At 47.2% G+C, this 16,912-nt stretch overlaps 2 protein-coding genes across 5 annotated transcripts in view; one reads left to right on the forward strand and one right to left on the reverse strand.

Moving 5' to 3' along the window:
- The window catches only part of SIK2 (salt inducible kinase 2), a 138,357-nt gene extending 125,249 nt beyond the window's left edge, over positions 1-13,108 (forward strand). Inside the window, exons 10-15 of one of the 4 annotated variants that reach the window (XM_059930413.1) lie at positions 5,833-6,073; positions 6,540-6,824; positions 6,970-7,133; positions 7,901-8,011; positions 8,741-8,832; positions 9,546-13,108. In XM_059930413.1, coding sequence (XP_059786396.1) covers positions 5,833-6,073; positions 6,540-6,824; positions 6,970-7,133; positions 7,901-8,011; positions 8,741-8,832; positions 9,546-10,119 — 1,467 coding nt within the window. In that variant the 3' untranslated portion in view covers positions 10,120-13,108. Of the gene's footprint in view, positions 1-5,832; positions 6,074-6,539; positions 6,825-6,969; positions 7,134-7,900; positions 8,012-8,740; positions 8,833-9,441 lie in introns of all 4 variants that reach the window. The other 3 variants (XM_059930416.1, XM_059930414.1, XM_059930415.1) reach the window with 3 other exon arrangements.
- PPP2R1B (protein phosphatase 2 scaffold subunit Abeta) overlaps positions 12,779-16,912 on the reverse strand; it is a 35,957-nt gene continuing 31,823 nt past the window's right edge. The window contains exon 16 of the mRNA XM_059930419.1: positions 12,779-12,939. Within this exon, the coding sequence (XP_059786402.1) occupies positions 12,847-12,939 (93 nt within the window). The 3' untranslated portion in view covers positions 12,779-12,846. The remainder of the gene's footprint in view (positions 12,940-16,912) is intronic.

Here is a 16,912-nt window from a genome sequence, read left to right on the forward strand (position 1 = left end):
ACCCGGTGCAGCCAAATAAATAAATAAATATTTTTTTAAAAAAGAGAGTTTTGGGGACTGCCCTGGTGGCACAATGGTTGGGACTCCCCGCCTCCAGTGCAGGGGGCCTGGGTTCGATCCCTGGTCAGGAAACTAGATCCCACATGCATGCTGCAACTAAGAGTTCACATGCCGCAACTAAGGAGCTGGCGAGCTGCAACTAAGGAGCCAGTGAGCCACAACTAAGGAGCCCTCGAGCCACAACTAAGGAATCCACGTGCCACAACTAAGACCCGGCATGACCAAATAAATAAAATTAAATTGTAAAAAAAGAGTTTTTTCCAAATGGACCTTCTCCAAGGTAGTAGGAAACAATCGGAGATTTTTTGATAAGGAAACAACATGATCCATGTTGTGCTTCAGAAATGAACCTGGAAGGATCCGTAGCCTGCATTGGATAGGAGAGAGACTGGTGACAAGCACAGTAGAAGGTTAGAGTGTGTGTCAGGGGAGATGACGAGGGCCTAAGCTAGGATGGTGCCCATGAAACTGAGAGGAGGGGATGGTATAAATGAGATTGCACAGATAAAACTGATAGACGGTTAGGGTCCAGAGAAAAGAAGTCCAGACCGATAACAGTATTTTGAGCCTTGATGATCAGGAAGGTGAATAGCATTTTCAGAAATAGGGAGCTCTGGAGGTAGAGCTGATTCAGAAGTTAAGTAATGAGTAATGACTAGAGTGCAGTCAAGGCACCTTGATACTGGGCTGCCATAAGCAGGTGTTAAGCCGGGTTCCTGACCATGAGGAGTTAGTGTCCCTGTCCCTGAGGACGAGGCCACTTCCTGTGGACAGTCTGTTCCTCTGCCTGTGGTTGCCTAGCATGTTCAAATCCTCATAAACCGCTATTACATTCTCACCCAGAAATTTAGACATAAATTGAGGCAACATCACTCATTTATTTTTAAAATCTAATTCCCTTGAAAAATTTAAAATGCAGTATGCTTAAAGCTTGGCTATGAGGGCCTCAGGCCCGAAACACAGATTGGGCACTGTCTGCCGTATTATATAGGGCAAGCTATTTTTAAAGCTTGTGATTGTTACCGTAACTAGGAAACAGACAGGAAATGAATGATTTTGTGAAAGATATAGACAGAAGCTAGATGGCATATTTGCATTTGTAGGAAGAGCAATGCCATGCTGGAACTGGCCACCCACACTGGCAGGGCCACCCTGGCACTCAGCCAGGCTGTAGACATCCGCTGGTCTTATTTGCAGACCATTTCATTTATGTCAGCAGTACTCTTTGTGCCTCTTCCCTCCCTAGCACCTCTTTCTCTGGGGCCCATAAATAAACGCACACACACAAAACCGTCAGACAGAGATACTAGCCCTTTGTTGTTGGTCTTGCTTCATATGCATTTCCTCTAACGCCTATTTGTTGTCGTCGTCTAAAGGATGCCGCGTAACTGCATGTGTTGCTCAGTCATTTCTGCTCGCGTTGGTGGCAGATACTGTGCACCTCGGAGGTTTCACTTCTCCTTCCCTCCCGGAAGTCTTCAACTTAAACTTAAAACTATCAGTAAAATCCCTCGGGAAGTCTGCATTGAAACATGGGTTTGGGATTGCTGCCAAAATAGCACCTTTCTGAGACGGTCACCCAACTCTGAGCAGTAACCGAGACCCGCAGGTGGTACAGAGCCCATACAGGAGCAGATGCAAGCCCTGTAGGGTCAGTCTCTCACTTTTGAGAGTTTCTTTGGGAATAATGGACTTTATACATACACACACATACGGACACTTCAGTCACTTTTAACATTTTATTAAAGTTCTATGAGAAAAGGATTTTCCAAGTTACCGTCTTCATGTCCGGATAGTGGAAGGGAACTGTGAAAGTAAACTATGAAAGTGCAAGTGTAGTAGGGCTGTTCATGTCTATTGACGTTTTTAATACCTTTTTTAAATTATAAGGTAGTACACATAACAGAAGATCCAAGAAGGATATTCATCAAAAACTCTTAATAGTGTTAACCTCTAAGACTTTGTAAAGGGGAGAAATTGCACTTTTACTTCTGAATTTGGATTTTTAAATTTATAATTAAAAGACATCAAACCGGGCTTCCCTGGTGGCACAGTGATTGGGAACCTGCCAATGCAGGGGACACGGGTTCGAGCCCTGGTCTGGGAGGATCCCACATGCCGCGGAGCAACTGGGCCCGTGAGCCACAACTACTGAGCCTGCGTGTCTGGAGCCTGTGCTCCGCAGCAAGAGAGGCCGCAACAGTGAGAGGCCCGCGCACCGCGATGAAGAGTGGCCCCCGCTCACCGCAATTAGAGAAAGCCCTCGAACAGAAACGAAGACCCAACACAGCCAAAAATAATTAATTAATTAATTAATTAAAAAAAACAAACTATTACGAACATGGTCTGATTTAAAAAAAAGACATCAAACCAGTCAGAATCACACATGGAAAATTCAAAGAGGGATAAAGAAAAAAATTAATTTATCCATAGTCCCCCTACCCAAAGGTAAGCCCATTTTGACACGTTTCCTTAGAGTAGGTTATAGATGGATAGATGGATGGGTGGGTGGGTGAGTATAGGGTGACTCAGTACGTAGGTAGACTTGTTAAAACAAAATTTTATTCTATTATATGTAATTTTGTACCTTGCTTTTACGTAATATAACATCATGAGCATTTTTCCCATACCATGAAATCTTCTTTGAAAGCATGAGTTATATTTAACAACTGCCTAATATATTGTATTAGATGCACCCTTATTTAACTACTCTTCTATTTTTGGACATCAGGTACTTTAATTTTTTTTGCTTCCTTACATATGCTTCAGGTGAATATCCCTGTGTCTAAATTTTTGACTATACCTTTTATTATTTCCTTAGGATAAATTTCTGGAACTGGGGTTCTCCAGTTCTTTCCTTCCTCACCTGGTTATTTGTTTAATTTGCCTCAAGATGGTAAAAATGCTTTAAAAGAAGATGCTGTTGTTTTAGTCTCATGCTGTAAAAAATGTTTATTGTTATAAAATAGCATTCTCTTTGGTCCAGAAATAATGTTAATATACACAGTGTTTTAGTTAATCCTTCCAAACAACTTTACTTCCATTTTACAAGTGAAAAAAAAAAATGAGCTTTATAGAAGTTAAGCAACTTGCCTAATAAGTGATGGAGCTGAGGTTTGAGCCTCTTCAATATATGCCAAACTTGCCGGGCACTTAGGATACAAATTAAATAAGGCACATTCCCAGCCTCCAGGCTCACTGGCTAGTACTATACCTTAGTCTGCCATGTCAGTCAGCTCTTTAGAGGCTCCATCTCCAATATAGCCACACTGATGTTAGGGCTTCAATACATGAATCTAAGGAGAGATACAAACTTTCAGTCCATAACAGTCTGGCAATCTCCTGTGCTGGAATCTTGTGTATGTGGTAAGCTCAGGGGTGTTATCAATTAGTGGTGGAGTTACTGAGAGGCTGACTCCTACCTGTATGCTATCTACTGCATCTGAGATCTCTTATCAGAAGGGAAGTGATCTACTGAACTTTAAGGAAAGGCAAAAACACTGTGTTGGAAAATGTACCTTTTACCCACCCGTATTGTATTTTGCAGTCTTAGAGTTTACAGTTAGCCTGGATTGTTTCCTAGAGCAAAAGATCTCATTTCTAGCAGCTTAGGTCACTAAGATAGATCAGCCCATGTTACAGTCACAAAATCCTAGAGTTTGTTATATCAAGTCCCTGGGTAAACTGGCAGGCAAAGGTGGCATGATTATCACCTGTTTCAGGAACTGATCTTAGAGATGAAAGTGTTCACACCTGTAAACTGAATGAGCTCTAGGGCAGCTTTCTGTTCATACCTCTTAACTATGAAAGGGTCACCACAGCATTTTCTGATTCAGTCATCACCAAGCATCATCTGAAAAACCAGATCATTGTCATCTACCTGTCCCAGGGTGAAACTGAATTCAGTAAACATTGTTAAATGAACGATAAAAATTCTTCTTGTAGTCTAGATGAGGAAATAAACTTGTAAGCAGACAATTTAAGAAAAATCGTAAATTGGGGGGGATTGCAAGGTTTTTTGAGTACTCAGAAAAAAGTGGCCTTTCTCTACTAAGGAAAGAAAGTCATGGTTGTAAGGCGGTACTTGCAAAATATTTCTCGCAAGAAATATCTGATAAAATTTTGACATATGCTATAAAATGTAAAGATGCTCAGTAGATATTTACTTGATAACAGTCTTTTCTCTGTTGTTTTTTATTCATTTCCAAATCATCCTTGGCTAGTCTTAGAAAATTATACTAGTAGACAGCTAAGGAACGTAGCGTAGAGTTATGAACGTTAAGTCCCCAAACCACCATTCTTTCCTACAAGAAAACTTTTAAGTTTAGTCAAAAAGGGAACGCTTATCTGGGGACGGTTGAAGGGGAACATAATTGTTGCTGGCCAGATTTCAGAGTTTTTGTTTTCTAGTGCCATGGAGAAGATTGGTCTTAGTCTAGGAAGAAAGCATTTTCTACCCTTCCTTTTAAATGGCCACTTGTCACTTTAAAACCCTGTAGTGCATTAGCTGCCTTATCCAAGTAATGGCTACAGCCCCAGAACAGATTTTATGGAATAACCATCCCCTCCCCCAAGCAAACAACGATCTGAGTCACCCAAGTCTCCCTCTCCAAATAAAGGGCCTCGCAGCGCCTTCAGATTGGTTGCCATAAGAGGAAAGTTTCCTGTGTCTGGCATAGCGATGTCCCACGTCACCTCTCACATACATGAGCCTCTCCTGCTTCCAAAGGAAACAATAGCGCTACCCGGTGTATTCCAGGTGAAAGTGCTGCTGGGAGCTCAGTCTTATGCCTGGCTGCTCCTGAGCAGCTATTCATAGGAGAAAACTGGATCGATTTCCACGGGGGAATAGTTAAGGTAATGAGGTAAATAATTGCCTCCTCAATGGGGCTTTTACCAGCCAGAAGAACTCACAACCACAGCTCCCCTTTGTGTGCTGTGTCTGCCCCCCCAAGGTGGTTTGCTTGGCAACTGCAGAGGAAGGCGACGCTCTCGCTCCGGAGCTGTGCTGAGCTCATCCCGTGGGATAGGAAGCGTAGATACTGTGTGTGTTGCTGGAGCAGAGAGAATTCAGAGCGCTGCTGCTCGTTAACCTCTGCTGGAATTTGGGGCCTGTGAGTCATTTGTTATTCTATAATGGAAGGCTTTGGCTGTTTGCCATTTGAATTTTTTTTTCACTCCTTTTTGTGGTATGTCCGTCTTTAAAGAATTCTTTTTTCCATTCCTTAGGCACATAGAACCAATTAAAGACTAAATCCAGTGTGCAGGTACTTAAATTATGAATATAGAAGTATGTGTAGAGCCTTCCAGTATGTTTTGCGGTTGAACATTCGAAGAATGCTGGTGACTACTCTTTTCTTAGCTATGAGCCGCACGCAGTTGGTTTTGTTTTCTTTTTTCTAAATCTCATCTTCCCCCTCTTCATTTCCCTTATTAAAAAAAATAATAATAACTGGTAGGCCTCAAGCTCATAGACCCTATTCATCTGGAAACCACTAAAAAAAAATTGTTCATTGTAATCATGATGACTCAGAGACACCTGGGAGGCAGTGCCAATCTGGGTCATAATGGGCTTCTGTCTCTTCAGTGCTGCCGTTGACTTGCCTTAACTTCTAATCTACATGGTTGTCATTAGTAACCAATATGTACATTTTTTACTTAATTTCTAATTGGCCAGAGGTCTTGACATTTTTGCCTTTGTGGATTCTTCAAGTGTCTCAGCAGAGCAGCGACTGATGGCTCCTCTCACATCCCTCTCACACTGACGTTTAGGTAAATGGCTGTCTCCTGGACCCTGTGCCTCCCGTCCTGGCGAGGAAAGGGTGCCAGTCACTGCCCAGCGACGTGATGGAGACCTCCATTGATGAAGGGCTGGAGACAGAAGGAGAGGCCGAGGAAGACCCCGGGCGGGCCCTGGGCGCCTTGCAGTCCACACGCGGCGGGCAGAGGCGGCACACTCTGTCGGAAGTGACCAATCAGCTGGCCGTGATGCCTGGTTCAGGTACGCTTTCCAGTAAGTGCGGGCCTGGGTCTTCCCGGCATCTTGAGTCTTCCCCAAGAAACAGGAATGATACCAACCAGCCCCTGGAATGTTGTCTATGTCTTGTTTCTTTGTGGACCACATGCAGCCGAGTTAAGATTAGGCCCGCTCAGCAGCTGTCAGAGATTAAAATGAAACGTCTCTGAGAGGGCTCCCCCGACGCCCAGGATTCATCCGCGTGCTCTGTGACTCATCAAGGACTCTGGCCCTTTTGGAGTGGCCCAGATCTTACGGGTACAGGTTCTGGAGTGTTTTCACCACGAAATTCGAAGCTGATTAAATTGACATGTAAAAAAGTTCTGGAAAGATGTTTTGGTTGGAAATTAAGGACATCGTTGCTGTGGAAACTCAAGCTGGTTATGCTTTGTATCCCGTGTTCCAAGAAGTTGCGATTTACTGGTGGTCATATTGGTGTTGTGTTTTGTCTTTTCTCTTGAAGGGAAAATTTTCTCCGTGCGTGACAACCCCTCCCTTGACAGTGTGGACTCGGAGTATGATATGGGGTCTGTTCAGAGGGACCTGCACTTTCTTGAGGACAAGCCTTCCCTTAAGGACATCATGTTAGCCCATCAGCCCTCACCCCGCATGACGTCTCCCTTCGTGAGCCTGAGGCCTGCCAACCCCACCATGCAGGCTCTGAGCTCCCAGAAACGAGAGGCCCACAACAGGTCTCCAGTGAGCTTCAGAGAGGGCCGCCGGGCGTCAGACACTTCCCTCACCCAAGGTGACTGCCTGCCTTCTCTGCTGGCTCCTACAGCTCTTGTGTTGTAGGACTGGGTGGGGTTTGTTGCCATGTTGGTTTCATACCTCTGGTCACTGAAAGGCCTTGTGTTTTATTTAAACTGTTTGGTCGTTGTTCTTTCTTTCAGGAATTGTAGCATTTAGACAACACCTTCAGAATCTGGCTAGAACCAAAGGAATCCTAGAGTTGAACAAGGTGCAGTTGCTCTATGAGCAAATAGGATCAGAGGCAGACCCTAACCTGGCATCACCTGCTCCTCAGCTCCAAGACCTGGGTAGCAGTTGCCCTCAGGTGCGTGCTCTGGGCCCTGCCCACAGTGGCTGGGTGAGAATAAGGCATCAGTGTGTCCTGATGGTGTGTCATTTCATTTAGAGGATTTACTCCAGTCCTGGAGCAAACAGGTTCTTTTGGAAAGACCACAGCCTGAAGGCCTTCCTTGTTGCTGCCATCTGCCCGACAGGTTGGGTTAGACCCTTCCACGCTGGCCCAGGTGATCAGTACCACATGGAGGCTTGGACGCTGTCAAGCGATGCTCGGTTCCTAGGGCAGATTTTATATGAATTACACCTCTTAGAGTCTCCCTTGAACTCCCCTCCCTTCATGCACACACACACAGAAATTACAAATAATAGTACAAGTGAGACGCTTGTTGCCACTATTTTTGATGTGCTATCACTTCACTAAATATTATAAGTGAATTATTTATGCTAAAAATACAAAAAAATATTGCTGTTTATTTAATACATTTTATTTGAGCCCATTTTCAGTACATCAGGGATATTATAGCATTTGGTGCCCACATGAAGGTAATAACCTTCTGTTGACATAGGGGGCCTTTGCTCCAGTACTGACTAGGTTATCGTTTACTACGGGTAATGCATGTACACACTTTCTGCAAAGTGATTAACCCTCAGCCTACTAGTTGCTGTAAAAGCATGGAGGATTATGTCTTAGCAGAGTTGGAGTTCCCCTTGGGCATTTGCCAAGGTGCTTAAACTGAGATTTGGAACTTTCTCCCACGTGGGAAATTGAAAGTGTCTCCACCCCTTGCTCCTCAGGAAGAAGCTCCTCCTCAGCAGAAGAGCGTGTCTGCGCTCCCGGGGAGCGCGCACCCGCAGCTCTCCCAGCGGCACAGCCTGGAGGCCCAGTACCTGCAGCACAGACTCCAGGTGGGATCCTCCCCCTTGTTGTCCAGCTCACTTTGTCCATCCCGAACCTGCCTTTCTGCAAAGCAGGAACCTGTTTTGCTTGGTATTTTTTTAGGGCAGCTGCTTAATTCCTTTATAGGCAGGTGGGTCTGACTCCGCACTTGTAGTTTCTAGAAACATGTTCAGACTTAGCCTTATGCTCTGTCTTGGCAGGAGAAAAGGTCTGTCCTCAGACCCCAGGGAAGGGTACTGCCACTGAGCAGCAGGAAAGGGAACCCTGGCTTCTTTGCTTCTATGTTATGCCTCTTAGTGAATAATAAGTAAAATGGAAATCTCAAGTCAGCAAAAAATGTACTATCAGCTCTCTATTGGTGCCCACAAATCTTTAAAAATGATGCAACGTAGATCCCATAAAGAATGAATCATTTGTTCATTCAGCAGGTGCTGTGGCCTTTGCTATAGATCTAACTCCACTTTTCTCATTGTTTTTAGTCTCCATGAACCTCCCGGTCCTAGAGGACTTTTAGAGACAGAAAAGTGAAGCAGGTTAGAGCTGAGACAGCCCAGGCCTGCTGACCCAATGCTGCTGGGCCACAGGTTCTCCCAGGGTCTCAACGAGCAAGTGTCAGTCCCTGCATCCTGCGCAGATTCTGGAGGACTCACTTGGCTTCGTCCTCCAGGCAGAAGGACAGTCTAATGACTGCGTCCTAGATGACAACATGTCACGCTTGTATTTTTCTGCTCTTCCAGAAGCCCAGCCTTCTGTCAAAAGCCCAGAACACCTGTCAGCTTTATTGTAAAGAACCACCACGGAGCCTTGAACAGCAGCTGCAAGAACACAGGTGAGAGATGGTGGTTGGCCAAAGAAATCACTTTCTTTGTGGCAGACTTAAGCTGGGTCTGTTGTCCTTTCCCCTAGTGTTTGCCTCTACCAGGAAAAGAGGTTTCAATCCGCTAGCATGGATATTCCACTGTCCGTGGACCATAGGCCTGTCAGGGAGTAGCAGCCCTGAGCGGCTCTGTTTTCTTTTTCTCCTAGTGTTTCCCCTTTGGGCTATGAATAGACCTAAGCCTTCAGGATCTGTGAGCTACTGCAGCTTAAGTGGGTTATACTGGAGAGAAGGCCTCCATCCTGCCTTGTAGTAATCCCGTGCCCCCAGGCCTCACTAGTAGAAACATCTTGGCCAAGGTAGAGCTACCCTAGTCCATCAAGCTACAGACACCCACAGAGACCAAGGTGTCAGCCCCGCTTCAAAACACTCCAGATGGGAAATCAGCCTCTTGTTTCATAGGGAGGAAAAAAGAGTCTTAGAGAAAAGGAATTCGTGTTCACTTGAGCACTGAGGGATCAGCCAGAATTGGGGGACAAAAAATAAGATTGGGTTTAAGAAACCAAACACGACTGGTTCCTACCCCCACTTTTTTTTTTTTTTTTTCCTGCCGTGGGAAAGAGAGAAGTGGGAGGACGGACACTAATGACTGATACTGGATTTACATTAAAATTGCCGTCACTGAAGAAGATTTAAAATTCTTTCTTTTGGTATTGCCAACTTAGACTCCAACAGAAGCGGCTCTTCCTCCAGAAACAGTCTCAGCTGCAGGCATATTTTAATCAGATGCAGATAGCAGAGAGCTCGTACCCGCAGCCCCTTCCCCACCAGGAGACACCGCCGCCATCCCAGCAGCCGCCGCCCTTCAGCCTGACCCAGCCCCTGAGCCCCGTCCTGGAGCCTGCCTCGGAGCAAATGCAGTACAGCCCTTTCCTCAGCCAGTACCGGGAGATGGGGCTGCAGCCGCTGTCCGCCTCGCCAGGTCCCCGGGTTGCTCCCCCGCCACCGCCACCGCCGCACTCAGGGGCCGCCCGGGCACCCTTACCGTTCTCCTATCAGACTTGCGAGCTGCCAGGCGCGGCCTCCCCCGAGCCAGACCGCCCCGCTCCCTGTCAGTACTCCCTGGACGGAGCCCAGCAGAGCGGCATGGCGGCGCCGGGCTGTCCCAGGAGCTCAGGACTGCAGGAGGCCCCCTCCAGCTACGACCCTCTAGCGCTCTCGGAGTTCCCTGGACTCTTTGATTGTGAAATGCTGGAAGCCGTGGACCCACAGCACAGTGGCTACGTCCTGGTAAATTAACCTCAGCGCAGGAAGTGAGGCGGGTCAGGTGAAGAGCGTGTGTATTTCTATTTTTATTCCAGCCTTTTCAATTTAAAACTTATTTTCCCCCCCTCTCCCTGATGGGGAAAAAGTCAAGTCACCCAACTGGAATCAGAGGGCCTGGCCGGGTGGATGTTGCTTCCTCCTGGCTCCGTCCCACCACGGTTTTCTGTGGCAAGTGCTGGAACACAGTTGTAGGCTGCAGCTCGTGCCCTTAGGTCAAGTGGAGCAAACTCTCATCAGAGGCATCAACAAAAGTTTTTTATGAAGAAGACATCCAGACCTAGGTTTTACACAGAACTACATCAGTTCATTATTGAGGGAAACCTTGGCGAAAGCAGGAAAAAATGTGTGCCGTTACAATATAGGCAAAAAAAAAAAAACAACGCAATACATTTTTCACTGAAACCAAGCAACAGCATGTTCCTTAAAGGCAAATCAAGAATACATAATGAAATTTGATGCACAGGAAATAAAAGAAAGTTGTACTTTGTCAGTGAATCATAAGTTCTAAGCTGCTGATGTAATTTGTCCCCAAGCGGTAAGAGCGTGAGGTTTGTTTCAGGGTCCACTGAGTAACAGCGGGAATGCACCCCTGAGACTGGCAGTCACCTCCATCTGAGAGTAGGTGACACACCTCTTCAGAAGGTGCCCTGGGTCACAGAGTGTCACAGTGTCCTCGGAGCTCCAAAGGTGTCACCTGTGGAACCAAGAGATGCACCGCAGTGGAGACCAGGGGCAGGAAACTCAAGAAACCGTCAAGAGCAGCTGCCCTGGGCCGGGGAAGACGGGCTCTTCCTGCACAGTCTTCTGTGGAGACTTCTGGTTTGGGGCAGTTGGTCTTTAGAGGACCTAGCGTCTCTTTTAAAATGTAATAACTACTTTGACTTTACACTAGATGTTGCTAGTCGTTTATTGAGCTTTGTATATTTGGACAGTTTCATATAGGGCTTAGAAATTTTAAGGACGAGAAAAATGAACTTTTATCTCCCATGTGAAGTGGTAGTGCTGTGCCTTTTCCCCCCCCAGATCATGCTTTAATGATTTCTTTTCTGTAGAAACCAACAGTTTTCCATTTATGTCGATGCTAAATCCAAAGTCACTTCAGAGTTTGTTTTCCACCATGTGGGAATCACATCCTTAATTTCCTTAGAGTTTTGACTTGCAATGAAATGTTCAAGTATTACAGCAATATTCAAAAGACCACAGATGTGTTAACCATTTAAGCAGATCGTCTGCCAAACACAGTGTATATTATTAACCCTTACGATCCAATCATCAGAATAAGTAAAAAAGATGCTACGGCTAGTTGACTGTATACTTAGAAGTAAGGAGTAACCTGTCATTTGGACAGTAACATCCAAGTGTTACAAATTCAGTGTTATTTACAAAGTCTATCGTTTCTGTCCTTTAGAATGGCTTGTCCTATCAGCAGATGAATGCGTTAAGCACAAAGCATCTTCCTTAAAGCACAAAGAAGAGAGATACTACACTGATGCTGCATCTAGAAAACACCTTTAAGTTGCCTTTCCTCTCTGTAGTACGTGTCCAGGCAGGTGGGGAGAAACATGGAAGGTCTAGGAGTTCGGTCCTGGCTCCTCTTGGTGCCAGGACGCTCCACAGAGGCCCTCTGCTTGGGGTTGGACTCTGGGTGTGAGCAAGGAAGGGTGGTGTGGAGGACTCATTTTTGTGATTTGACAACACGCAATGAAAACCCAGGAAGAAAGAATTAGGTTCCTTCTGCGGATTGTTTATTCCTCCTCATGCTTAAGTTTGATGATTTCATGAAATAGACAACATCATTTCATTTAAGAGATCCTTTCATTAAGATCTCTAATCTGTTTTAAGTCTTTGCAAAATAAGGCAGTTATAAAACAGGGCTTGATTTGTTTAGACTGAAGGATGTATTCCCAAAATGTTCTACAGAAGCGCTATAATATTTATGAAATTAAAATGCCTTCCAGATTGAAAACGGGGGCCGCTCATTTCAGAGTCCCCGGAATGGCAGAGTCACAGATCGGCATAGATGCCTGTCCCCCACAGGGCCATGAGCCACTGAGCCCAGGAAAGCCGGGAGCTACGGCAGGACGACTGGGCTGACAGATGAGGCGGGAGAGGCCCCGGGAGGGTCGAGGCCCCAGAGGTAGACACTGGGGAGCACCCAGCCGTGGCCGGGTCTGTGCAGACCGAAGACAGTGGGGTGAATAGCATGACCCATCCTGCTGGACTATGTTGTTAGCTCCTGTTTGCTTTTCTCATTTATTTCAAGCAGAAATCAATAAATTCCATAACAATCTGTATTTGCTGAAACGTAAGCTGGCGAGAGGAGACTGGTGCCGTCCGTCAGTCAGGTGTTTTCCCAGCCCCGTCTGACCATCGCCGTTGCTCTGTCCCCCGACTAGTGAGCGACCTATGTGAGCCTCCAAGCAGTTTTCTCTTCACAGATACTAAAGTAACACTACGAAGGCTTAGTACTAGAGGTACTTTGAAATAATGACTTTCTTTCCAGTCTGTTTCACGTTAGCAGTGTGTACACTACTGTATAATAACCATTAGCTTTATTATCTTGTAAACCAGGCTCCTCTGAAGAGACTTTGGTGAGATGAACGTGAGGTAAAAATTTCATTCAGCAAAAAGTGCAATATGCGTGGTACTCTATTTTTTGTTTATGCTTTTTTTTGTTTGTTTTTTTTTAATCCAGGGGTATTAGTCTCTGCTTTGGGGAAAATGCACTAGCTCTGCAATTTCCAGCTGGGCGAGTGTGTCTCTAGTATGTCCATGCAGCCGATATGCTGGTCCCTGTAAGGCAAACAGCACGTTAGCGCAGCAGAGGGTGGATGTTCCACTTGAAACTGGTGAGCTGCGCAGACTGTCCCCCGCCCAGGCCTGCCCCGCCCTCCTGCTGGCCCCGCCCGGGCCTGCCCCGCCCTCCTGCTGGCCCCGCCCGGGCCTGCCCCGCCCTCCTGCTGGCCCCGCCCGGGCCTGCCCCGCCCGGGCCGGCCCCGCCCTCCTGCTGCCCCGCCCGGGCCGGCCCCGCCCTCCTGCTGCCCCGCCCGGGCCGGCCCCGCCCTCCTGCTGCCCCGCCCGGGCCGGCCCCGCCCTCCTGCTGCCCCGCCCGGGCCGGCCCCGCCCAGCCCTGCCCCGCTCTCCTGCTGCCCGGGGAACACAGAGGAGGACCCTCCAACCTCCACGTACGGGGAAACACCTGGGGCCCACCAAGGAGGACTAGGAGGTGGAACTAAAGGACTCCTGCCTTTCTGCATCAAACTTTGCCTCCAAGGAAAGAGAAAGTCAGAGTCCCTTTCTTCCTCAGAGTGTTGAAGCTGTGTCCTGAGTCAGTCCGGCGTGACAGGCAGGAGCCCGTGATCGGGACTAAAGGCAGCCCTCACCCCAGAGTAATGGGGGGCCTGTGCCCTTATGGGGAGGGAGGGGACCGCCTCGTGTGAGTGTCGCCCCCCAGCCGACGAAAGGCCTCTGCAGAAGGGACTCGTGGTGGCGCTGGCCTCTTCCTCTCTGCCTGAAAGGGGGGTTCTCAGAGAAATGAGTTCTGCCTAAGTGTTAGAGTCAGGAAGAAGGGTGTGTTCACAGCCCAAGAGTGACTGGCTGGCCAATGAGAAACTAAAGAAAGGTGAAAAGCTGCAGCCCCCACTCTGGCTGCTCGGGGGTCCAGGTGCACGGTGGTCAGAGCAGCCCCTGCTCAGGTGCGGGCGGTGCACACACGTGGACCTGAGGAAATGAATGGTTTCCTTTGCCGGGTCCTCCCAGCTGCAGTCAGGCCCCAAGTAAATACTGGCTTCTGCGTTGGGGTCAGAATTTCTAGCCCTGGATTACATTTAAAAGCCTGTATCAGCAGTTACACTTAAGCTCCCTGTTGGCTTAAGGAAAATCTCACTCTAGATAAGTTTTCACATTCGTCCTCCTTTGAGACAATTCGTAGGGTCATTGGATGACACTGGTCCCAGTGAACAGTTGCAGAACCCCTGTGCCGGGTCTCACCTTGGCTGCATGTGTACCCCTAAGCTGGACTGCCTCAACTGCCTTCTCGGAAGCCACCGAGCCGCTCAGTCTCTTTGTGCCTAGACATCAAAGGTAAAAACTGGAGAACAGGTAGTAAGTTGGAGTCATTGTATAGGCAGGGATCTTTGATCGTTTTGTTGCTTCTGGAAATTTTTCCAGAACTTATCTTCATAGTGATGTGTGGAAGACAAGCGCAGTATCATCTGCCTCTCTTTCTAAACTGGACAAAACAAATGATAACAAATGTACGTATCCCTTCTGACAGGTTCGCTGGTTTGGTCCTCCCTGGCGTGTGGTCCCAGGGAAGAGACTAATTATAGAGCTCTTTGTGTCTGTCAGCCTGCAGCCCCTGGAAGGCACGAGATGACCTCAGGCTGGCCTTCCACAGCCCCTCTTGCACCCCGAGTCCCTGGTCTCACAGTGCCCCTCACATCTTTGTTTCACCATTTTTCCCCGTGAAGGTAGCCTGGCTGATTCCAGAAGACTCACAGCCGCCCTAGTTATACCACCATCTTGTCCACATCTGGGCAGATTTCAACACATTTGGCAGAATGGGGCACCTACTGTTGTAGAGATTGAGACATAGGCAGCAGCACAGCCCACAGCCAGTGATGATAGGTTTGATGGTTCCTGCCCAAGCACTCAGCTTGTCTGTCCAAAAGGAGCAGTAGCTTCTGTCTGTACATTAATTTACCAAGCACTTTCACGAGTAATCTTTTCTAACGCTCACAACAATACTATGAAGTTGTTAGTTGAGCGGATAGTCCTCATGTTTTACGGCTGAGGAAACCAGAGCTCTGGGAAGGCTTTGTGACTTGTCCAAGCCACAGAGCCCGTGAGTGGCGGAGGCGGGACGGGCTTCTGGGTGTTCTGGCTTCTCACTCCACGCTCTTCCCTCCTGGGTAGCAGCTGACTCTTCTCATGAGCAAACAGCTGTATAAACAAAGCCCCCACCTCGGTTAAGCACTGGGTGAATGTGACATTGTCCCCGAAACCTTACTCCCACTTGACAGCCGCCTGGCTCTGGGGGAAGAGTTGCCCTCCAGGTAACAGCTGTAGTCGTCCAGGTGGCCCTGCATGAACAAGGCCAAGGGAGACACAGACCCCGCAGATCACCATCTTTCCAGTGTCCAATTAACTACAGAAGTTCAGGTTCACATCACAGATGTCTCATTTCTCCACCTCACACAATATAGTAACTAACTCCCTGCAAAAGTATATGACGGGACACACCCTTTCTTGATTGCCAAGGGGCCAAATTGCACTGCTTCGGCCCACCATCGCAGACCAACAGACTCAACCCCAAGAAAGGGTGCTGCTCAGAGAAGAATCAGGAGCTCAGCCCAGTCCTGAGGAGGGGGATAAAGTATCTTTACAGTTAAGGCCCATCAAGTAGAAGTGCTGATCAAGCACTTTTAGGGTTAAAAAAATAACATACTTTGAATACTTTTGTCTTCAGAGGCAAAGTGGGTGGGTTAGGGAGGAGCTTTAAAAATAGAAGTACAAAATAACATCCTGGAAAAATATGACCCCAGATTGGAATAATGTTATATTAGCAAATACAGATAACAGGGACTTGCCACTGGCTGTGTGATGCCTATCTGTTCAAGATTTGCTCAATCAAGGAAATACACGTGGTGATACTGTCCCACTACTGATGGCGAAAGAAATCTGCCTCCACCAAAATCTCTGAAGGAAAAAGAACCCGAGAGAAAAGGAGGTTTGCTTCTCTTTGGGGATTGCAATTTAGGAAGTAAAATTGATACAGAGATATTTGCACTTTGTAGAAAGGGCAAGATTATTTGCTTATTTCTGAAGGGAGGAGGGTGGTCTTTGCTGGATGTTTGGTTTGTGAAAGAGTTACTTTTGATTAAATTAATCTAATTGTAATTTTTTTTTCTGTGTGCTTTTTTTTTTTTAATTACTAAGAAAATGGTGAGTTCAATAGCTTTGGTATTTTGAGTGCAAATCATAATAGCTCCAATGTGAAAAAAATCAAAATGTAACCTGTCACTCAATGTTAGAAAATTGCTTAAAATGCAGTTTAATAAATGATCTTTGTATCAAACGTAATTTAAATGGGGTACTTTTCTGCAAGGAAAATGTACTGTTTTTACGTTTCCAACCCTCTTGAATTAATCAAAATAAAAACAACTTGTTTTCTAAGAGCCTGGGTGATATGACTGTCAGGTGGATGAGATAGGGCCTTTCCCCCATCAGGCCTCGGGTGGAATTTTGAAAAGTATGGAAGGTGGCTGTGTTCCCTGAGCTCTGGTGCTCATTTCAGGCTGCAGAAAAGGACAGTGGATAATATGTTCTCATTGACGTCAGCAGGGTAAATAATACCTTGCTCTGAAATCGCCGGAGTACCCGGTAGCTGCTGAGAACGCTGACGGAAGCGCTGCTAACCGCACTCTGCACACGGACAAGGCCCGGGCTGCCTGGGGCTCCTGGACTTTCAGAGACGGAGCCGGGCAAGGGCCTCTGAAGCAGCAGGAGGGGAGGCGGGCGCCTCGGGCTCACCTATGACAAGCTGCAGGGCAAAGGGAGGGAATGGGGGCCCAGCCAGACACTGGCACTTACGATGGCACATCTTCTGTGCGAAAGGTTTCAACGCTGCGCGCGCGCGCACACACGCACACACGTGCACGCACTGTGGTCCCCCTCCGAGAGGCAGGACCCAGCTCAGTGCCCTCGGGTGCTGGAGAATCCGTTTGCGGAGGCATTTGGGGCACTCTCATACATTCGAGACTTG

The sequence above is a fragment of the Balaenoptera ricei genome, chromosome 8, assembly GCF_028023285.1.
Source record: "Balaenoptera ricei isolate mBalRic1 chromosome 8, mBalRic1.hap2, whole genome shotgun sequence".
Taxonomy (NCBI): Eukaryota; Metazoa; Chordata; class Mammalia; order Artiodactyla; family Balaenopteridae; genus Balaenoptera; species Balaenoptera ricei.